At 36.4% G+C, this 23,472-nt stretch overlaps 1 protein-coding gene and 1 long non-coding RNA gene across 4 annotated transcripts in view; both read right to left on the bottom strand.

Moving 5' to 3' along the window:
- Nucleotides 1-251: 251 nt before the first annotated feature.
- The window catches only part of LOC129001835 (probable G-protein coupled receptor 158), a 28,513-nt gene continuing 5,292 nt past the window's right edge, over nt 252-23,472 (bottom strand). The window contains exons 4-14 of one of the 3 annotated variants that reach the window (XM_054429289.1): nt 23,158-23,282; nt 20,722-20,866; nt 20,171-20,239; nt 18,960-19,069; nt 15,971-16,206; nt 14,930-15,008; nt 13,431-13,596; nt 12,534-12,683; nt 11,384-11,509; nt 9,569-9,589; nt 252-1,088 (exon numbers count right to left, since the gene is read on the bottom strand). In XM_054429289.1, the coding sequence (XP_054285264.1) occupies nt 885-1,088; nt 9,569-9,589; nt 11,384-11,509; nt 12,534-12,683; nt 13,431-13,596; nt 14,930-15,008; nt 15,971-16,206; nt 18,960-19,069; nt 20,171-20,239; nt 20,722-20,866; nt 23,158-23,282 (1,431 nt within the window). In that variant the 3' untranslated portion in view covers nt 252-884. Of the gene's footprint in view, nt 1,089-9,568; nt 9,590-9,653; nt 9,725-11,383; nt 11,510-12,533; nt 12,684-13,430; nt 13,597-14,929; nt 15,009-15,970; nt 16,207-18,959; nt 19,070-20,170; nt 20,240-20,721; nt 20,867-23,157; nt 23,283-23,472 lie in introns of all 3 variants that reach the window. The other 2 variants (XM_054429291.1, XM_054429290.1) reach the window with 2 other exon arrangements.
- On the bottom strand, nt 4,903-8,091 carry LOC129001836 (uncharacterized). The gene is made up of 3 exons (XR_008491501.1): nt 7,871-8,091; nt 5,394-5,505; nt 4,903-4,993 (listed from the first exon to the last, which is right to left on the bottom strand). It is a non-coding gene; the product is annotated as an uncharacterized LOC129001836 (long non-coding RNA).

Consider the following 23,472-nt stretch of genomic DNA (forward strand, 5'->3'; position numbering starts at 1 on the left):
CTAGATGCCGGACTAATAGGCGTTTTTGCGCCAAAATTGGTGTTTTTATGAGATTTATCGAGTTTCTTGACGTAATCTTTTGAGTAAAACATATCGAATTTGGTATTTTTGTAAAGATTTTTAAACGTTCTACAACTTTTTTCATTGGTGGTTTTTGATAAATTGTATCAATAAAACGTTACAAACAAAAATAACACAAAAATATTTAAAAATACAGGTTTTTTCAAAATTACGAAGAATGTACTAAACATACAAAAAATGTGTAAATTTAAAACAGGTAGCATTTAAAATTATCTTTCAAACAAAAAAAAGTTCATTCCGATCCGACAAATAGTTTGCGAAATATACGATTTAAAAAAATCAATGGCTGCCATTTTGATGACGTCATAGCTCGAAAACGTACCAGGTGCGAACTTGACACCCGAGTGGAAAACACTTCCTAAGACACCTATATTGAAATGCAAAAGCAAAATTCTCTATACACGACATGCACACAGAACCCTAGTCAGGTCCTGGACTAATCTGTAAAGTCTATAATTTAAAATTATGTAAGTTAATTTTTTTTATAAATTCTAACAATAGCACCCATAAAAAAAATAGGTAGTAGCAATAAGTATACTTAAACGTAGATCATGATAAAGAGTCAATTAAAATACATAATATCTTGAAATCAATTTTTGATTCTATAATTTTTTTACTTTTTCTATTCATACAGAAAACTTACATTTTCCACCTTAATTTTCTTCACAGTGATATAATTCTCCTCAATTTCTATTTGGTAGAATGAAATGATAAACTCAATCAGGAAAAAAAATTAAATTAATCTACTTTAGACTCTTATGTGGATTGCTCTTCCAACAGTCATCAGAAATTTGCCAAACCTTCTACTGTTTGTTACGATGGAGAATGTTGGGGGTGCCAAACCCCCCGAGCTCACTGTAAGTGGAGGGTCCATCGCCGTAGATGGCACTTGGACCCTCCATGCTACAAACGGAATCTTCTGGTGTACGTGAGACTTCGTTTTCTGTCACTTCCGTTGTTTCGTGAGGTAACGGCCGAGAGGACTGCCGCTGTTGTCTCTGAAGCGCCTGTAACATTCGTCCTCAATTTTAGACTGAATATTTTTAAACTAAATTGTTAAAAAGGTAAAACCGTTGTTTATTAATATTTCAGATTGAAATGTTAATGTTAATTATCTTCTTTTTTCTCTAAAATTGTTTAGTCCATTGTGAACAGTCTTCAAGCTTAAGGAGATTGAACTTCCAAATAAAGGTATTTTGTCTTCTTTTTCAGATTGGAAACATCTTCATGATAACTGATCCATCATGACATACTTGATGAGTGGCCATCCAGGCTGCTTTGGCCATCCATGATTGTTTTTTAATGGCCTTCAAAGTAGATTTCCCAGTCTTCTTAGCAGGGCCGCTTTTATAAATAAGGTAGGTGGGCCGGAGCCCAGACGCGCAAGAGATTTTAGGTTGGTTGGGGGAGCAAAGAATAGAAAAATTCCCCCCACAATGTATGTGGTGATCTCTCAGCCCCATAGCGCAACACATGTAAACTGCAGGCCTGCTTCTTAGTTCAAGGGAAGATGGACTTCAGTGGCTTAATTGCTTAGGATTTAGCTTTGATAAGATACTTCGCTATTTCTTTTTGTTGGGATTAAAATTTTGTTTTAATAAGTTCATGCAAATCTAACTATTATTATGAAATATTTTTTCCAACATAAACTATCCCTAGAGACTGTCTGGAGAAGCTATACAATTTATAATTTTATGAAATGTGCTAAGATGCACATTGTCTTGTCGGTAACATGCATGACTCATTTCTTCTCTCATTCATCTGATCCATAAATTAATTAACAGAATCTATCTTGTTTAACCTAAAACATAGATGATAGCCATGCTTTAAAACAGAAAATTGTTTGCTGCCATATACATTTAATTTAACTGAGTAGAAAACAAATCAAATACAGTACCTTGGACATAAATATAGAGTATTTCTATGGTTAATTGGATGATCTTCATGCAGTAGAGTTGAGTTCCACTATTCCAAACTATTTGGGACCAAAGCCTTTGCGGATAAGCGGAAATTCAGAATAAGTTGATTTTCTTAATATCAAAACATTAACGGGAAAATAGTCGCAATTGTGACGTTCATGATCTCAGGATATGATTAAAATAATTTCAAGAGGTTTTTAATATGAAAATGATAGCCGACATTCATGTTGTATTGTTCATAAGAAATATTTACTATGTTTGTGCTCGAATTCAAGTACTATAGGCTATTAACTTGTTCTTCAATAGGCGTTAGCCAATTTGTTATGTGATAATGACGTATGGTTGAGTAGATCAGTAGTTATAGTACTCGCCTAGTAGAAATCAATCATAAGGTTGACAGTTACTTCCTGAGAAAAATGTGTAACTTTTTTTATGGTTTGATAATGGACACGGTTTAAAGCTGTATTTTTTCAGTAGCCTTGGACCCAGCTGTCCTTGATCATTCCGCTTTTAATAAATGGACCTGACTAATGAAACAACTCATCTTATTCAGTAACAAAGCTACACACAGATAATCTCACTATAGGGATGAAAGACGACGCAAAATTTAGGCGACCGACTAAAACGAATTTAGAATTCTTCAGTTGAGTTCTCCCCGTTCCTAGCCATATTGGCCATGGAGGGGCATCAGCCCAAGCAGCCATGCCGCATGACGTCAGTTGGCTCACTGTAAGGTGCTGCTCCCTAGCGGTAATTTGGGGCGTTATACAAACTACTGTAGTTGCGCAGTTACTTGGTTCAGCCAAGGCCCCACTAGAAAAAACAGGCAATGCTGCAGCAGGGGCAGCGCAACACTACGTCACAGTGGTGGATAGTTGTACTAAAATCTTACCATTAAAATCTTACAAACAGCCAGCTTGTTTATTTACCTAAAACATATGGGAATGGTGATGGCAATTAATTTATCAATGAAATCCATCCACTAGTGTGACGTCATGAATCCTGCAGCATGGCCTTGTTTTTCTAGTGGGGCCTTGGTTCAGCTTGGTTCCAGCCATGTGCTGTGGCACGGGCCATCACACAAAGCAGCCTGATGTGGGCAAGTCACATGGGTGATCGGAACTAAGTGAAAATTAATGCAAAGGAGTCTAACTGAAATTAAATATTTTTCAAACAATGTTTTATGTTAATGTCTAGGTTTATTTATATGTTCATGTCTCCATAACTCTAGTGTTAATGTAATGCAATTGGTATTCCGTCAATGTCAACAACTAGATTTGTATAATCCCTAGTGAAAAAAATCCAGTTACTGGCCAGGTTCTGGCCCAGGTTCCAGAATTGGCAGGAACCTGGGCCAGAACCAGAACCTGGCCAGTACTGTTCCAGAACCTGGCCAGTACTGTTCCAGAACCTGGCCAGTACTGTTCCAGAACCTGGCCAGTACTGGTTCAGAACCTGGTCAGTACTGTTCCAGAACCTGACCAGTACTGGCCCAGAACCTGGCCAGTAACTGTTCCAGAACCTGGCCAGTACTGGTCCAGAACCTGGCCAGTACTGGTTCAGAACCTGGCCAGTACTGTTCCAGAACCTGGCCAGTACTGGTCCAGAACCTGGCCAGTAACTGTTCCAGAACCTGGCCAGTACTGGTTTAGAACCTGGCCAGTACTGGTTCAGAACCTGGCCAGTAGGCCTACTGTTCCAGAATGTATTGGTTGTTTGAGCTTGCGAAGACGACCCACTTTTACATGAGAATGATGTGAAAAAACATAATTGTGTTAGTATTTTATCACGTCTTTCACATTTTCTCAAATTAAAATACAGTAACGTTTTTGTATCCATAGTTTTTTGTATTTTACGTGAATAACTCGTTAAAAATAATTACCTTTTTACATGAGGGAAAGGAATTTATCGACGGATTTTCCAAAAAAATTAAATTTGTATGCTGATATTTTTACATTATTGGTATATGACAATTGTTTGTCATTTCCATATATATAACTCTTTTGTAGAAAATGATTGTAAAGGGTCACACTCTTGACTTACACTTTCCAATCAGACAAATACTGCCATTATCTTATCACAATTTCCACTCTTTTCTACTTACCAATGGCACTTATCAATGGCAAGACTCATTAATTTTATATAGGCCTAAACCATGGTTATTGATGAGCATGATTACTTCTTACTGAAATGGTTGAGGACCCTATAATTCTGCAGTTTATGTAAGATTAGGTACTCAATTACAATAGACACTGTTATACCTAATAAAAAAAAAACTTTTTTGTTATTTCCGTGCTATTCAAACGGTCAAACAAAATTAAAATAACCAAATACATATCTAATATTACCATGAATGTATCTAATATTACATGTCTAATATTAACATGAATCTCAATCATACCTAATATCAGACAATTTTACGGATTGATACACAATTTTTAATTGAGGTTAATTAACTTTTTAAAATATAACAATATTGATTGTTAAATTAACTAATTTCTATTGAAACTGTTTGTAAAGATGGCTTTATGCCAGCATTTTATCGATTTTTTATGTAGGCATATAAATCTTAGGCCTACCTTAGTGACAAAATCAAAAGACAATGCACAATTTAACACAGGATTATTAGGTCTACTAGCTCCTTTGTTGGTAAAAGAATTATTATTTGTGAATTTTCTTCTATTTTAGTCAGCAAGGTAATACTGCTGTTAAATTGATCATCCATTACAAAATATTTAATTTTGTTAATGTTTATCCATAGGTATTTTAAAAATTTCCTCATTAGCAAATGTGTAGGCCTTAATCAATATTCAGCATTATACTCCAACATGTATGTATTTAAAAATATTACATTAGATCTTTGCACTTATAAATAATAATGAATTTTAAAGACATAAAGATTGAGTCCATGAGCCATTTATGGGATGCAGTCTTCGTTCTCCTCAGTCGTTTCTCCCTCCTCAGTCGTTTCTCCCTCCTCAGTCGTTTCTCTCCTGAAAAAAAGTAACATTATATTATTAACATTGAATATATTCAACTGGTGTTGGATGTAAACTTTTAAGAGATGACTCATAACAGATTTCTTATTCTAAAGCAGAATCAGAACACCTGGCTTCTTTCAATTTACTGAGCCCTTTTTTGCCTTTAACTCCTTAAACATATAATTTTGCTTTGGTTGAGAAAATGTTGCAGTTTCCAATAAAAAAAGTGTTGGTTTTAATTTGTTTGTCTATAGGCCTACCTATTAGTTTTGATATCTTAGAGAGATAGGCTATGTGCAAATAAATCAAGCATCAACTCTGTAAGGCAAATGAAACATTAGGCTAAGTTTTTACATTTTGCTTTGATGGTGACTGACATCATCTATTAATCAATCATTGGGTATCAAATTACCTTCCTTCCTACTTGCTAACAATTCGATTTCATGACGGTCTTAGCCAATCTTTTATCACCGTCTCGATGTTTCTTTTTCTTTGGCCTCTGGAAACTGGTTGAAAAACAGCTTCTGTAAGAAATAACAAGAAGTTTGCTATTATTAATAGTAAGTAGGCTATGTAGCACTAGTAACGTGTCAAAATCTAATCTCAAAACCACCAAAACTTAGAAAAAGGTTTCAGCTTGAAAAGGTTCCATCAGCGAGTTTCTAGATTCAAAACTTTAAATGGGGAAGACAGACAAAAAGAAATTAAACCTTTGACAAGAACTTCATGCACACTTTTTTAACTTTATTTTTTTGCAATCTCATGTAACAGTGATTTGCCGTTGGGAATAAATAAATTTGATTGAATCAAAATCAGCTTAATATATTTCTCAATGCTGTAAAAGGGCCTAAAAATCAACCATAATAAAGTTTTCCCAGATCTACGCATGCTTAAAGGGTACAGTTCACAAAACTCGGCATGGTGCAATAAGGTGCTTCGACAAGCATAACCCACGCACATAAAATGTGCCGAAGCCGATTCCCATTCAATTATCACAAATTTCAAAAGTATGGATACAATAACCAAGCTATGTAGGCTAGGTACATACATTTATTAACAACATAAAATTTGTTCTAGCCTAACTTACTTTCAGTTAAGAAGTAAACAGGCCTTTAAAAATCCATACCGCTTAAGAAACGTAACAGATTTTGACGCAAATTGGTTAGCTAGAACTTAACTTATATTTACTTATACTTAACTTAACCTAGGATATGTAAAATGTCGCAAAGTTCAGGTAAATTAGAAAAAACTAGGTGTCACTGTCAATACCGTATGAATAAATTATTGGTAAGGCCCCTATTAGCCGTGAGCAACATGTGGCGCAGCTAGTGGAGCCGCCGGTGTCGGACGTGTAGAGGGGCATGGAGTCAAATGGTGCCTATTAGCCGCGGGGAGACCGGTGGCGCCGCCGAAAAAGCTGCCCGAGGTGTTGCCGGGAGTGATTTTGCCCGGCAACATGTGTCGCGACCGTTTTAGTGTCCAGGCAGTCGGGGGGCATTGCAGTATATGGAGCCTATTAGCCGTGGGCAACATGCGACGCCACTGACTGCGCTCGCATGCACTATTAACGTGAAAACGAAGCCTGTCACACAGTCTACATCGTGGTTTGAGTCGATTGAGACGTGCCTCACCATATTGCTGTTATATTCATTAGTGACTTCGGTTCACTTTGTTTACCAGTGACCTTTTTAACTTCTTTCCTTCCTTTCATTCTTTCCTTTTTGTGTCATTAGCGTTTTTAGTTGTCTTTAGTTTAGATAAACAATGTCCAGTGCTAATAGTGACGTGCAAATTGTGGATGCAGTCACTCAACGTCATGTTTGACACTAGAGTGTTGTGGTGAATTCCGCTGTTTGAGCGAGCTACGAATGTGTCGCGCGACTAGTGTCCAGGTTCCAAAACGCTATGGGCCACCGGCGGCTCCACTAGCTGCGCCACATGTTGCTCACGGCTAATAGGGGCCTAAGTTATCAGTCGAGAAATGTTACCAATAACTTAATTATAACATAAAATAGGCCTCATCCATAGTGTGACAGTAAATAACAAATTAAGTTATTCTAGGAATTGGTCTAACAAATACGTTAGATAGGAGTACATTTTCGGTTTGTTGGAAGTTATTTTTGGTTAGCTAATGCTCCCTAGCCTAAGTTTAATTTACTGCGCTTGGCTCGATTTTATTTTCATCCTACCCTACCTAGCAGTACCGGTAGCCTATTTTTAACTTATGCCTAAGGAATTTATTTTATGAAATCAACTATCCTTTAAGGGTGTAAGAATTATTTAGGTGTAGGGCCTAACAATTGAATTTAAGATATTTAACTTGTAACCTAACTTTTAATCTAGGCTTTGACTAAGGCTGACTGCATAGGTTTAAGAAAATGATTGTAGTAGGCTAAGTTAGGTATATTCCTATATAGGTTATTAAAAGTTGCAGATTTGAAACTGTGGCCAATGATTCACCTAAGTAAGGTTAAAAAGTGATATCGCATTAGGACATGCAGTAAAACGTTAGGACTCCGTTCAAGTAAAAATCAAACTTTCAAAGAAAGCCCCATCAAGGCTATAGGGCTACTAACAAATGTACTAAGATTAAATCCAATGCAAATTTGTTAGGTAGTCTAAAAACTTATAACTGTAAGCCAAAGCCTGGCTAACTCATTTGTAATGTCTATTGGAAAATAAAGCTTTGATTTGATTTGATTTGATTTGATTAGGTTAGTTTTCTATAAGTAACTTAACTTAACTACCGGTTTATAACTTAACCTAACTTTAATCAGTTTAAAGAAAGACTAGATGTTGCAGAATTTTTATCGAACCTAATTTTTGATGTGTAACTCACATTGAAACTTATTAACTAAAGTAGGCCTAATGTTATTTTGAATTCCTTACCTTGGTTTGGGAGACAGCCTCTTCAATAACGATATTCTTTGGTGAAAGAAAACTAAAAAACTGAAGGTAAACTACCTAACAACAAAAATCTTAGGCTACTAATATAATATGGATACGATTATACACTATTACATTTTAATTTTAAATTGAAAGGACTAAGTTATACTTTTGCAAAGTCAAGAGGTTAGGCACAACAGCCAAGCAAAGATGGCGACGCCGATCTTTTGACAGTTGGAGTTGGAACAGAAAAATCAGTCCCCTCCCCTCCTCTGCCACGGACTGCACTGGACCCTGTCATTAGCTCTCAGTCTGGCGCGAAAATTCTTTTAAATTTTAATCTTGCTCAATTTTTCAAAACAATACAGTAGTTATTTTAATCAATCTTTTATTTTGGTTGTAGAGATAATTATTCTAGGACACATAGGTACTTGTCCTATGTATGGGTATGTGGTAGTACTGTAGTAACTTTAATATTTTACAGGAAAAAATCACAAAAGTTGCAAAAAATAAACCCTAATTTTCACAACACTGAGAGGTTGCACCATTTAAATTTAAATTATAAAGACCAAAATATACTAATTTTTATCAATATAGGTTAAAAAAACACAGTTTTCCTCTATTATATACAAAATAACATGTAAGTTACAGTAGCTTTTAAACCGTAATTTTACAGTAATAGGCGTTGTAAAATTTTTTTCAGAATTTAAAGGGCTCTAACATACTTGTTATTTATAAAAAATTTTTGGCCAATTTTTTAAAATAAGATTTTGCTATTATTTCATGGGTTTTTATGGAAAAATCACCATTAAAAAACAAAATTTCAAAAAAGTTAAAACTTTGAAAACCCATGGTTTGGTACTTATTACTTGCTGAATTTCATCACAATCGGACAACACTTGTGGTCTGTAGCTCTGTACAGATTTGCTCATTATATGTATAAATAAATTAATCGTTATCAGTAATCTCCAATTTACCAAAGTGAATAACTTGTAAAAAACAACAAACTCATATAATTGAGTCTGAATTCTGGACCAGAGGCCATTATCAGCCAAGAACACTGCCAGTATCATCCAGTACCAGCAAAAACCTGGCCAGTATCAGAATCAGAATATAGTTTTATTGCCATAATAATACAAAAATGTACTGGGCATAAGTCACTAAAACTATCAAGTAAAACCAGACCCATTAAAATAAAGATACAAACTTCAATATCAGCCCAGTACTCGCCAGAACCTGGCCAGTATCAGCCCAGTACCCTCCAGAACCTGTCCAGTATCATTCCAGAACCTGGCCAGTATCGCCCAGAACCTGGCCAGTATCGCCCAGAACCTGGCCAGTCTCGCCCAGAACCTGGCCAGTACTTGTCAGTACTGTGGCAGAACTGGTCAGTTCTGTGACAGTACTGGCCAGAACCTGGACCAGAAAATTTTTTTCATTAGGGATGAATTCGAATATTTATATATTTATAGGAGGAAATTTACATATTTATCTGCACCTTGCAAGCGTTTACACCGATACTATTTTGCATGCAATTATTGTATTTAGCAGTACATTAGGTTTTCTTTTTCCTATAAAATATCAGAATCAGTACATTTATTAAATAATTTTTAAAGGTGACTTGCTAACAACCTAAAAAGCATCATTCGTCAAATACAAACTCTACAGCAACACAGCCAAGTAAAATTACATAAAACATACCTTTTCTCTACTTCCTTTTTTCTGTGAGGAAGAAAAAAACAAAATCATTAGTTAAAACCAATCAAATTTCACACTACATTCTTACCATAACTGAGAAGCGGGTTAAAGTTGCACTACGGTCGTCTGGTTTGGTTTCGGTAAATTTAGTACCTGACACTGAAAATAACAATGAGATTTAAACTAAAAGTTTTAGGGAGTTTTAAGGGCGTTAAAGTGATTGCCAAACAAAACAATATTTGTAAACAGTAATGATAAATTTTCCTCAGGACTTACAAGAAATGAACAAATAAAGAGGTATCTTTTGGATTATCAATTGTGGGTATCTAAACAAAAACATGGGTGTCTACAGTAGACTATAGTATATCCAACAACAGTCTGTAAATTAAGGTCTCTGTCTCCACTTTTAGTTCTAGTTATGGCCAAGCGAGCTAATTAAAATCTGAGACCAATGGGTCGCCCACTGTGAAAATGTATACAGCTTTCTGCAATCTACTTAAGGCATATGCACATTTTCTACGAGAAAACACTTTTCTGCCGAACAGGGATTGACCCTTTCCTACAGAAACTTTACTATGTAACTTGATTATTTATACTTGGTTAGAGCGTAAATTTTCTTTCACAACGCTTTCAAGAACTATGACGAGACTGAGTTTTTTAAAGAGGTTGACGGCCTCTTTTAAGCTTGCATTTGCCTATCTGCGTAGACTAAAGATCTGTGCGTGGAACATATCCAGCAAAGCAAGGGGTGAGCCGGTACAGTACAAGGGAGTACTGATAAAAAATAGTGGCAGGTACTAGGAACCAAACCTACGGTGTCCCTGTCTTGGGCCCAAAGTCTGTGGTGCTATGGACTGAGCCAACGACTCACCTAATCATTCCATTGGGGTGGGAACCAGTTAGAATAGCAGTGGACAAAGTAAAGATCAGATTTGAACTAGCTAGCGTGGATGTGACAGGAACTCTAATTAGACCTTAGGACAGCCTTTATTTTATCATCACCCTTGTTTTGCAGAATCATCTTCTGGCTTTCCTTTGATCCTTGTTCTGTCTCTTAAGCGTATAATAAACCTCTGGATTCCCTGTATTTCTTCACCCTTTTCACCATATATTTTACTTATGTTTATTAACATGCTGCACACTACAAATGTTTAAGTAATGACCAACTGATCACAAAGTCCTCAAGCAGCCCTAGTACTGTCAACCATGCTGATGTCTCAAACAATCCACTCATAGCTATGGGTAAAGTTATAACTCAGCTGGAAGTTCCTCTTATTTTGTACCAGCATTGGCCTTCTTTTATACCTTAAAATACTGGCAACCAGTAGCTTCAAGAAAGATCTTGTTATGTTAGTTAAGTACTCTTCTTAGCTTTTGTTATTATTACTTTTACTTCTCTGTACAAAATCTAATCCTTCTTTTAATAACTTTAAAACTAGAGAATTCAAATATTGATTAACTCAAATGTGTCAGGACCCCAGAATATCAATAATGTTTCATCTTTTACTCCATTGCTAAAAAGACCAATTATTATGATTTTAAATACAAAAAATCCTTTAGCACTTAATTCTATGTTAGAATAATAGCTTATGAGCTGATTTGAAATTTGTCTTATCTCTAAAAATTATGTGTTTTGTAAAGGATTAAACACATTTACAAATTGCATGCATAGATTCTACAGTACTAATAAGGTAAAAAGCTTTCAAGTTTTTTAGAAAACTACTCACAGTACTGGTATCAAAAAGTTGTCTTAGGTAAAGTACAATAGAAAATGTTCACAGATATTGGTGAAAGCTTTGATTTGTTGTTGGGAGATACCTGAAGGGAAAACCGCCTGTGTGCAACTTTGCGGCCTCCTCTTCGTTTGGATATGTGAGGATTGTTTTGGCGAATTGTTTTATTCTTCAAAACTTCAAGTTGAGTGTACAGTCTCTTCAACTCAGCCTGAAAGGAAATTTAAAATTTAGTTTACAAAGAGTTTTAGGAGAGAAGCCTATATTAACTCAATCTATCTTACAGAAATAGTCAACTATTCAAATCAAGGACTTTTGTGACAATTTAGCTAAACTTGATGGAAAGTGTACATTCTGGCACAGAAGTGCAAAAACTTCACACTAAACACAAACAATCAAACTCAACTTGGGAAAGCTAAACCTTGTGTTTCTTGTGCCAGAGAGGATCTTTCCATTTCAGGAGAAAATTCTATCGTTAAAAATCCATAAAACAGCTAGATCCTTGGTCTATTTATGTTCACCCTTAACAATCAATTCACTTATGAATATTGTACTGAAAAACAAAGTAAGTATATGATTCAGAATATTTATATTAAGGTGTGTTTTCCTATCTGTGGGGTACACTTTAGTAAACCATGCACTAAATAAATGGAATATCATTGGCTACCATTATATACAGAAAGATAAAAGATGTACTAGCTTGTATAAACTTTTTTCTGTTTTATAATTTTAGTTTTACAATATGAGAAGCCAAGAATCAATCCACAATTTAATAGACATCTGAGAAAGTTACTCAGTCTTGATTATTTGTTTTTCGGCTATACGAACTTCTGTGTTATCCGACTGAGTACCATAAATCATGGGCTATTTCTGTATCTAAGAGCACAATCAATGGCAGCGAAATATTAGGGAGAGGAGACAGAAGAACAATCACCAGGTACCAAAAGTTAGGAGTTGGGTACCCAGCTGGCCCAAAATCGACTGATTACCTTGGGTGACAATAATCTTACCTCGGCCCTACATCCAATCCCATCAGGAAAACAATTCAATTTGAAGAACGAAAATATAGAAGACTGGAATGGGCTATAAAGGCTGTACATGAGATATCGCTTATGGTAAACATTTATTTTTGTTTGTATTCAGTAATTCTTGAAAACCTACCATTAACCATTTGTGAAATACTTGTGAAGATTTATCAAAACTTATACAAATATTAAACAGTAAGAAATGCGTACTCGGATGTCTTCTGGATTCATCTCAGCGAGGCTAACCTCCGCCACATCCATGTCTCCATACAAGACTCCGTCCTGTGGCTTGTATGCATCTGATGGCTCATGGGACAAGTGATGTCTCGAGTCTCTCACCTGCTTGTGTTGATACCACAGCTGTAACATCAAACTCAAATAAACTGTTCAATCCGTAAATGTTAGTGCTCAATCTTAACATGCACCCTCACACCCATGAAGAACCCAAGTCCTACAGGGTTTTGTTGTCTTTTTTTATCTGGTTAACTTTGTCATAGGGTATGTTATTATTGATTATGGGGCAATTGTAAAATAAACCGTTGATCAGTAAACATTAGAAACAAAAGACCATTCATTTCAGTCTTCATTCATTGATGAGGAACCCAAGTCCTACAGGGTTCTTTGTTGTCTGTCTTATTTTGTCTGGTTAACTTTGGAGGTCTGTATGGATGGGATAACACAGCATCCATATTCAACAATGTAGAGATGATAATGGAAATGTTTACTTCATAATATTGTAAATGATGAGTTTATATACTCAAAGCCCAATACATGAATTAAATTTGTCTGGTCAATTTGATAAGAAAAGCGACAAGGCAATTTAATCCTACTATAGTAGGATGTAAGTTACAACATAGTGACCTCTGAAGATGCCACAACTTTGTGGTGAAATGCGCATCAGGAAAATAACACTTCAAGAACTCAAGGCAACTATAAAACAAAAGGTAACTTTTGAGACACAATCAAGGGGATATGGTTTAGAGATTGAGCTGTTGATTCTAGATAGTGTGTAATGAATTATGCACAAACTTTGCACCAGCCCAGTTTTCTACATGGCCAGTTTTGGCCCCAGAAGCACATCTGATTTTCTTCAATATCATGACTTACTTTCGGAGTGAAGATTAGCATCAAGACAAGCGTGTTTGTCAGCTGACTGCGTGCAAAAGCCGCTAGAAACGCCTGATCAGGGTGCAGTGTGTTCCAGTAGAGAGCTCGGACTACGTAGAAAACACAACTGACAATGGCTTCCACTAGCACAGTACAGCACAGGAACCTGCAGCAAACAAGTTGAAACTTGATCAAAGGTTTCAAATAAATTTTACTCTGAATACTGCTTGGTTTTTAAGAATAACCTGAAAGATTAACCAGGCCAACGGCGGATGAGCGCAAGTTTATGCAGCGGCTGTGGCAGCAGAGTGGGGGTGTCAGGGCTACCAGCTTAAGCCCCCCACACACTATTGAATATGCAGTTGGACCCGACCTGGTGACGGACCCAGCATCCAACCTGACAATGTCGGGTGTTTCCCACACTCGAGCATGTTATCAAACAAGTCGGGTATAGTTTATTTTTTAGATGGATTTTGAGACGAGGATTCAGCTATTTGTGCTCAATTTTTTTGTTTGAAACAAAAAAAGAAAAATAGGAGGTGTTGGTCAGTGCAGTGGTTGTTGGATGGAAACAAGTTTATCCACATTAGGCTCCTAAGGATATCAGGCCCCGGGTACGATACAAGCTGCCAGCGGCGCTGCTCTGACACCTGGTCTCATTTAATTGTGTGTAAATTTGTTGAGGTGGCGACGATAAGTCTAAGCGGCGAGTGGCAGTAAAGGATGCCGCTTAGCGCCGCTCAAGGTTCCACGTCAAAAACTATTTTCGCAAAAACGCCACTCGCCGTGAGTCATGCTTCAGTTCAGCCAAAAATAACAGAGGAACAGCAGCAAAGGTGCAATACGTCTTGATACGCAAGGTGCAGTCCAGGGAATGTTTGTTGAATGACCAACAGGGGGTTTTAAAAACACTTCAATCGCCAGAAAATTATGAGACGAAGTAAGGGCTCAGTTTTTTTCTAAAACCTAAGTATTTCTTTAAATGCGAACAATTTTCAGATAGCAGCTATAGTTGCATTACGTCTTGCGGGTAAGCACAGTTTGCCATTTTCGCCTAACCTTACTCCTACAACTGAGGAAACTTGATGAGCATTATAAATAATGTGCTGCTTGTATCGTAGCTACCACTGCCGCTCAGGTTGCAGCTCGCCGCTTGCCGTTTACCGCTCATCGCTCGCCGCTCGTATCGTACCCAAGGCCTCATACCCCTCTTTTGAGCATGTTGGATTGGAACCCACAGACTGTCAAATATGTGTGTGTGGTGCTTTAAAGAATTCAATTTAGCACTAAAGAATTTTGTGGTTATAGTGTGATGAGAGAATAGAATACTATGAATTCCTTTACAGGAGTGGATTTGAATACTTGAATGTGAACAATACTTTCTGGGTGGAGCATTGTGCCATTACTCAGACTGTGGCTTACTAAAAAACAATAAATTTGCTTCTTTAAGTGTGGCCCACAGAGGTGTACATTATTTCAGAGCAGTTTTAGGTACAAACCGTCGTTCCTCAAACTGTACTGTGGCATTCCGGGCAGCCAGTCCAAGGTGGAGTCCAAACAGTAGAATCATCATCTCTCCTGCAAACCAAAACAGAGGTTGGGTTATTAGAAAATGAGTTATGAAATTCTCCTAAAATATTATTTGGATAGTTACACTACAGGGTTTTAACAAACTTCCAACGCAAGGATTTAGTCCAGAAAACATCTGTTTGCTGCCAGTTTAATAAAATGGGGTTCCATTGCTTGTATAACTTTCTGTAATGGGCTTTTACCGGACCCTAACCAGCTGGTTATAATTATTGGCAATGAGTGGTCTTAAACAAAAACATAGCCTCTCTTAGAGGTCATGAGTAGTCTATGTTAGTCCTTTAGTCGGTGGGAATATATCAGGATTTGTGTAAATTTTTTAATGGTAAGTTAGCTTAGAGTAGTGATAGCATAAAATATCATACGTTACTCATCCAAACTGTGTTTACCGGACTCATATGTAATCCCTACGACCACACTCGTCTGGTAAACACCTATTTTCAGGACTATATAGTAATGTAATATACTATTTTTTTATTTTGAAAGCAGACCAGTTGTTGAGGGAAGCAAAAACATAGACAACTCATAATGAGCAGCACAATGAGTTGTTGAGAATGACAGTTAAAACATTTTACAATTTGTATTTGTATATCTTTGTTCCTATGCCATTAGTATATCATAAAGTTTTTATTTTGTTTTTTGTTGTTTTTGTAAGGAGACAGTCCAAACCCTGACCTTGTTACTATGTCTATCTTTAATACAATTGTTGAACTCAATGCCAACGTTCTACAAATTCAAATTAACAACAGTAGGTAACGGAAACATGTTACCAGCATAAATAACACATAGCAGGACCGCTTTTATAACTATCTCGGTAACTAAATCTGGTGGAAATAAAATTTAAGATTATAGCCCAGCTGTCTGTGAATGGTTCATTGAACTATTCTTATTATACAGCTTATCCATATAGGTGTCTATATACTTCAGTATAGAGTACAAAAGTAAAAGTTTACCTGCTTCCGTGACGTAGTCCCACCAGAGAGGTTTACAAGCCTGGAAGTGCAGCCCTGAGTCAGTGTAGCCGATTGTGAGTAGACTGAAGCCTTCTTGACGGAAGTTTAAGTTGGTAGCAGTCCAGGCTGCCAGGTATGCCAACATGATCACAACCATTCCCGATAGATACTTCAGTAGATCCTTATCTCTCACTACCCACCTGTGAGCTTTCCGTGTCCTGAACTCCATGAGAATTCTGAAAGTCAAAGTATGTGGTGTAAGTTTGCCATTCACCATACATTTGAATGGGTTTCTCTTTGACTTGTCAAATAGAGAATTGAGAATTTTCAGGTTCCTGGCCTTTTTTTATTTTTTATTTTTACCTTGTGCTATGGTCAAAGCTTTGTTTTACTGAGTTCCTGAAGACGTCATTTGAGGAAATGTACAGTTTTTAAGAACTAACGCATGATGCACTTAGTGTGCCGATTAAATATATTTATTTTATAATATGATGTAATAAGTTTAGGTTGTGTCAGTTTGAGTGACAAGCTGGAGGCATTTGCACACAGTTACCATACTATCACTTTTGCTATTTTGTAGAGTATAACAACTAATTCCGCTGGATTAATTCAATACCAGTAGAGTTTGTTGATGTTACTCTCGATGTTATGGAGATCCTTTTCCTTTTCCCTCCCACACACAGGAGAGCCCAAAGGTTGGGGGTGGATGCAGAGTTATGCCACTGGAATTTTTAGGGGATGGGATTTTATTTTGCATATTGAAATTGTAATTAGTAGTGTTTTTGAAGCCCAAAAAGATTTGCTGTTAAATTCATAAATTCTATTACCTCTTGCAACACAATTTTAGCTATTCATAATTAATATTTTTCACCGCAACAACACATTGTCATTGTGATTGCAAGAGATGCTCTTAATTACACCACAATCATGTGATACGATGATGATGTCTTTGTAGTCGTGGGAAAGGAGATGTTAAATATTTCTCTGCAAAAACAGGAGATGATCTCGATAGAAAGTCATTGGGGTGGTCGTGGACACAGAGAGTTTAGAAACAGAGGATACATTCAATGGTACACTTAAGTGATGTGTCTAGCACCAGTCGCTGGTGTCTAGGGCAAATTCTATTCGTCGTCCACTCCCGCTCTTCTTTCCCACTTTGCCGTCATGTACTACAGCACTCATGCCGTAGGAAGACCCGTGCCCTATAAAACTGCTGTACAGTAATGCTATGTGACCGTCGCAGTTTGCTCAGGTCAAGTACATTTCAGCCTCAACAAACCAGAGCTAAAAGGAGTGGGTCGAAAGTGGTCAAGAGTGAGTGAAAGGAAAAGTAGTTAAATTGTCTCCAGTCCCTTAGCGTCTTCCTGATTTTGCCTTTGTCTATTTTTGGTTTCATAATTTCATCATTTCTGGTTTGGGTGAAGGGGCCCTGCCTAATTCTCTTTTACGGGCATGGCCATTTCATGATTTCAGATGTTAGTGGTTTTCCACTCTTTTTTACTTATTAAAAACTTGACATTTTGGTTTCAGTGTGGGAAAGGGCGCAAGTGGCTATGTTATAGGGGGTGAAATAAAGAGGAAATATGAAATGAAAGGGAGTTGCACACCTGACCAGGAGGGGGTAGGTATGCAACTGTGCCTACACTCTATTATAATTGACACCATCATTACTCATGAAAACTGGATGTTTGTGCATATACTATGTACCTAAGTGAAGTCAGTCAAACACTAACTGTACCTAATTCTTCCTCAGCAATGGGAAAAAATATGGGTGATCTTTGAAGACAAAATCGAGTTAACAAATTTTAATTGTTAAAGAGAAAACTGTGTTTTTGTTAAAACTTATACAGGTATCCAAATTTGTTATTACTGACTTCAGGATTTTCATTTGAATCCCTCTACCTTGTTTTGTAGAAGCCTTTGTGCTCAAAGAATATCTCTACTTGATCTCTGTTATGTTTTGCCTTGAGGTGTAACATGTTTTTTTTTTTTTTTTTTTTTTACTATAGTCATACAATACTACTAATATTATAAATCCTACTAATATTATAAATGAGAAAGTTTGGATGTATGGATATATGGATGTATGGATGTATGTTTGTGACAAGTGAACGCAAAAAATACTAGTCGGATTGGGCTGAAATTTGGCATGATGATAGCTGACATTCCCGATTAACATATAGGCATATTCTTATTTCAAAAATCCTTTCGGGCTCCGCCCCAGTGGCTCTGGAGTTTCCCATGTTAACCTAATGAGAAATGGAATTATTGAATCTTAACAGCTGTTTCAATTAAACAAGTTGGTTCTGTTCTATGATGTTCAATAGCATTAAAGTTACAAGGATTACCAACAGGGTGCAGCACTATTATTTCTTTTACATTTATGACAACAGCTAATTTGCAACCAAAAGGTGAGTGAGCGTAGCGAACGAACTTCAACCTGGAGGCGAGTTAGCGAAGCGAACGAGCTAAACTGAAGGCAAGTGAGCGCAGCGAACGAGCTCCAACCTAAAGGTGAGTGAGCGTAGCGAACGAGCTCCAACCTAAAGGTGAGTGAGCGTAGCGAACAAACTTCAACAAGGACGTGATTGAGCCATGCGAACGAGATAATCTTGAAAATTAAGAAGTTAAACGGGGCAAAGCCCGTGGGTTACAGCTAGTATACAATATATTGATGTGACACTACCCGCACTGAGTTTGTGTTTGTGGAACAGCATCCTTCTGAAAGTGAGGACGGCCGTGGATGTGGAGCGCTCACCCCTGCTATATCAAAAACTTGACAAATATCTTCTGCAATTAAGGAAGGCTTCTACAAAAACAGGCTATTACCTCTATAGTTATAGAAGAGGCAGTCAATTGTTTTAGTATTTGATTTTCTATAGGACAGCCTGTTAAACTTAATTTAATGCTGGTTCTTGTTTGATGTCCAACTTTCAATGGTATAAATAGCTGACCAGATACATGCTTTGGCATGCAGCTTTTTACTGACCTGTACAGCTTAAGTATAATTGCTCCATAGCAAACAATGAAGCCTAATTCTCTGAACCAAGGCTCAAACAAGCAGCGCTCGATGGATGGTTCAAAAAAGTGAACAATGACCTGAAAAATAAAATTAACATTTTTGACAAAAACCCAAACACTAAACAAAGCATCAAGCATTACATCAAAGAAAGCATTAGAATCATAATTTTTGCATTCATTTTGTGGAGAGAAAGCTATATTAACAGCATGACAGAGCAAATTTTAAAATCCTTTTAACAGCATGGCAGGGTAAATTTTAAAATTCTTTTTTCTGAACAGTGATGTGTAGTGGGGTAAGAACAAGTAAGCGTTTGCAATATGTTTTTTTTCAGCTAACCACTGGGTAGCAGAGCGGTTATAGTAACAGTACTCGCCAGACAAATAAAGGTTTACCTGATCAATTCTAAAAAATTTCAATAGCTTTTTGATGTAATAAAAATAGGCTAGCTGTCCTTGATTATTGGGCTTTTTGCACATGTTTCTGGTCGAAGAAACAGAGCGAGTCGATCTTTGCCAACAGCAAAGCTACACAAATGTATCTTATTTCATTCTACTCTCATATTTCTTACTCAGCTTAGCTTATATTTGCATTCAGCTAAAAATAAGCAAACAGGTACATGGTCTCAAATTAGGAATAGTTATAACAATTAGTGGTACTTTCCTGTTAAAGGGAACATTCATTATTATCGATGATTTTGGTCTCGATATATCGATATTTTTGTTTACCGATCCATTACATATTTACAACTGATCTCGTTTAGGCTAAAATAGTCTATTATATGGATTAAGAAATGAAACTGTTCTAAGCTAACCTTACATAACCAACCAAACTTGCTGTATTATTTAAAAATACCTTTTGATAACAGAAAAGGCAAGTTAAACATGGAATGTTACACAGCAAGTTTGGTTAGTTATGTTAGGTTATTTTATTTTAACAGTTTCATTTCATTATTGTTTGTTGATACTGAACAATATTTATCGTAGTTGTCAGCTGATATGTTTCAATTTGTTAATATCGATATATCGAGACAAAAATCATCGATAATAATGAATGTTCCCTTTAACAGGAAAGTACCCAATTAGTTCCCCAATGTGGGTTTGGATTAAAACTGTTGTTACCGGGGTTTTTTTTTTCATTCAGATTGTTTTTTACTGACTTACACAAATAGTCTTTCTTACCGAAGCATACAGAAGAAGAATGCCAATAAGTATGGTTTCCAGAATGGTCCACATGCCAGAAGCAATAGTCTGCAATCATAAAACATTGTAAAATTATTAGTTGATAAAATTGTACTCCTTAAATCAAAGCTAAAGCTTTAAGTTCAGAGAAAGCGCGAATAGCCCTAGTACTTTAAGACAACTAATCTATAAGGACCAGTTGTAGAAACTGTTTATGCAGTTAAAACATATAGTTAAATGAGTCTCTTTACAAATAGTTTTCAGTCAAAAGTTGTATTTCCTATCTTAGTTTTTGGTACTATGATAGTTTATGTGAAAGAATGCTGAAAGATGCTCCAGTTTAGGATAAATTGTCCTTCAAGTTTGACTTTTGGTTCAAAGGTTGGCGTATACAATAAAAATAGGTAAGTAAATAATAGCAAAACACTATGGCAATAGCTCAATCAATTCAACCTCCTTCAATTAATTCCTAAACCAGCCACAAATGTTTAAGAGCATGTCAAGTAATTTTTCTAAAAAAAAAATGAGGATTTATTGAAAGCCGAACACACCTTGCATTTACGCTTACGGAAGACAACGACAGCCAGGACGACAGTGATAACTATACAGAACAACTGAGCAGCTAGGATGAAGGTTCTCAGGAACAAGTCCATCTGAGCTGCACATTGCTTGCCTTCTCCACAACTGGGAACACATCTGCAAACATTATCAGTGATTAACTCGGGCAAGTAGTGCAAAACTAATGCTGGAGGCCTTGGTTTTGGTACTATTTATATATTTTTTTTAATTCTGAGTCCAGAATCAATTCAGTTTCGGACAAATCAGTTCAGGAGCAATCCAGCAAGGTCGACGACTATAACATGGAGAAGTAAGATACAGAGTAATCACGCTTATGGGACGATCACGCATTGGAGGCTCTGGTATGTTGTGGCATAAATGTATTTGTAAGGAATGTACAAGTATTCCATGTATGAGGAAGAGTTGGAAAGGCGAGCACACTGTGCAGAAATTCCTTTCGCACAGGCACAATAAGGTCTTCCTCGACCGTGAGCGTTATAGTACATGAGGTCGAGGGGGACAGAGTTGGTCTTAGCCCTAGACTCCACTTGAGTGTGCCATTGAATTATTCCTCTCTACCTTACTTCTCTTTGACAATAACCACTTGGCTACCCAGACAATTAAAAGTCTTCTTAGTCTTGAAATGTTTTTGGTTTTAAAAATACTACAAACATACTACTGCCCTTTACAATCAAAACTAGTTATTAAAATTTCTAAATTACCACACTCCAATTACTTAAAATAAAAGTATTTTAAGTGTGAGTAGTTATTGACTTTGATTTGAAGAAATTATTCCACGTTTTACTTTTTATTTTTACACATTTTTTTAGATAATAGGTTAGACCAATAATTAGACTACTTAGATTAAATCCACACAGCTAATTAGATATTAAAACTATAATTATCCCAAAAATCTTCCCAAGAACATGTCTTCAAAGTCTGATAATTAAGGTGCATAAAAGAGCTTGAGCTAGAGTAGAAATGAAAGAAAAGTAGGTTGGATTAAATGAGAACGAAGGCGAAGGCGGATTATTGTGCAGGTCGCAGATAAGCTTGCCAAACAAAGGTTTTGTGCCTGTGCATAACCGCAGCAAAATTACCACCAAGCCTACGCAGATGGTAATCTGCTAGTTTTAAATATGAAATCGTTTTTGTACCTGGTGATAAATTTAAATTTTTAATCACATCTACATTGTATAACGGTGGTAGTTTTTTCTTTAATGAGCATTTTTTATTTTCTAAGTTCTTAAGTCCAAAGAGCATACAGTCAATCCAGTAAAAATATTTTTTATATCTGGTAATAAAGAGAACAGATTGAAAGAACTATTCCAGTTAGTTCCAGTTGTAGTTTTATGTACAGTAGAGTCCCGCAAACTCGGCACTCGATAACCCGGCAGTCTGGATAACTCGGCCATCACCTGGCTCAGAAAATTAGTGATTTTTTGAGTCCGAGTTTTACATGGACTCAAGCCAGCTCAAGTCAAATCGTTCTCAGCTCGTACAAATGATTTGTTGTACTATATCTGATGACTTAATACTAACTTAAAATATAAATTACATAAAAGAGGTAGTTAATTTCAGCTTAAAAATTGTATTGTTCTTCTTTTAAACCCTATAACCCTTTTCCCCATAACCCGGCATTTCACAAACTCGGCACCCTTCCAGTCCACATTACGCCGAGTTTGCGGGACTCTACTGTACCTTTTAATTTAGTTGATGTTTAAATTTGTCCTAAGAAAGGATCATGCCTAGTTTTATTATAATCTATCAATAAAGCATTCCAGTAGTTACAGTAGGTACAGTATTACATGTAAGGTTTTTTTTTATTTCAGTAGAGGAGTTAAAATCAAAATGTCAGTATTTTGTGCAACTTGTATTAAAACATCCATCATTATTACCAACATTGAGTTTTATCATGTTAATTATTTTGTATAGTTTGTCAAAAAAAAATTTACATTTAGTTACACCACAGAGAAGTAAATTACTACTCTGTGGTTATAGTTACATATTGTCTTTCTATTATGATGAGGATGAGGCTTAAAAATGTCCTTAATCATTGTATACTCTTTATGAATTATAGTGGACGAATGAGAAATCTTATTAGACCCCCCTTACCACACTCATATTTCATTCATGTTTAAGGTCAATTCCCTAGTTACACTGTAAGGTGTAAATTCGAGTTAAAAGTAGGTTTTTATTTTGGATATGTTTTAATAGTACTGGCAATTCATATTTTTAATGTAAGCAGACCATCCAACCATAGTGTTGTTGCTAGCTAAACACTAGGGTTGGATGGTTTGCTTATATGTGATCTGGGTACAATATCGACTCCGTTGGGAATATAAGTATAATCCCTGTTTCTTTCTAGGTTATTATGTAGTTAACTAACATATGTAAAAATATTTGTTTTGCTTTATACTTTTACCCACCTATAGAAAGTAGCACCATATTGGTTCTGGAGAGTAACATTGGCTGCTGGAGGGGGCAGAAAACCCGGGAGACACGCGCAGCGATATCCTCCCCTTCTAGTACCAAACCCATGGAGTGGTTGGCACTGTGACATAAATAAATACGGTTATAAGGAACATAGAGCACAAGGGAAACATACCTGAAAGGGTACAATTTGGCACAAGAAACACAACTGACAGCATGTTCAATCAAGGAGGGTTTGAGTTGGAGGAGAGGTGAGAAAAATAAGTAGCTAAAAAAAATTAGCTAAAAATAAGTATATGAAACTGGACCCT

Source organism: Macrosteles quadrilineatus, unplaced genomic scaffold, assembly GCF_028750875.1.
Source record: "Macrosteles quadrilineatus isolate MER2022 unplaced genomic scaffold, UCM_ALF_1.0 Scaffold_8__2_contigs__length_117827958, whole genome shotgun sequence".
NCBI classification, from domain to species: Eukaryota; Metazoa; Arthropoda; class Insecta; order Hemiptera; family Cicadellidae; genus Macrosteles; species Macrosteles quadrilineatus.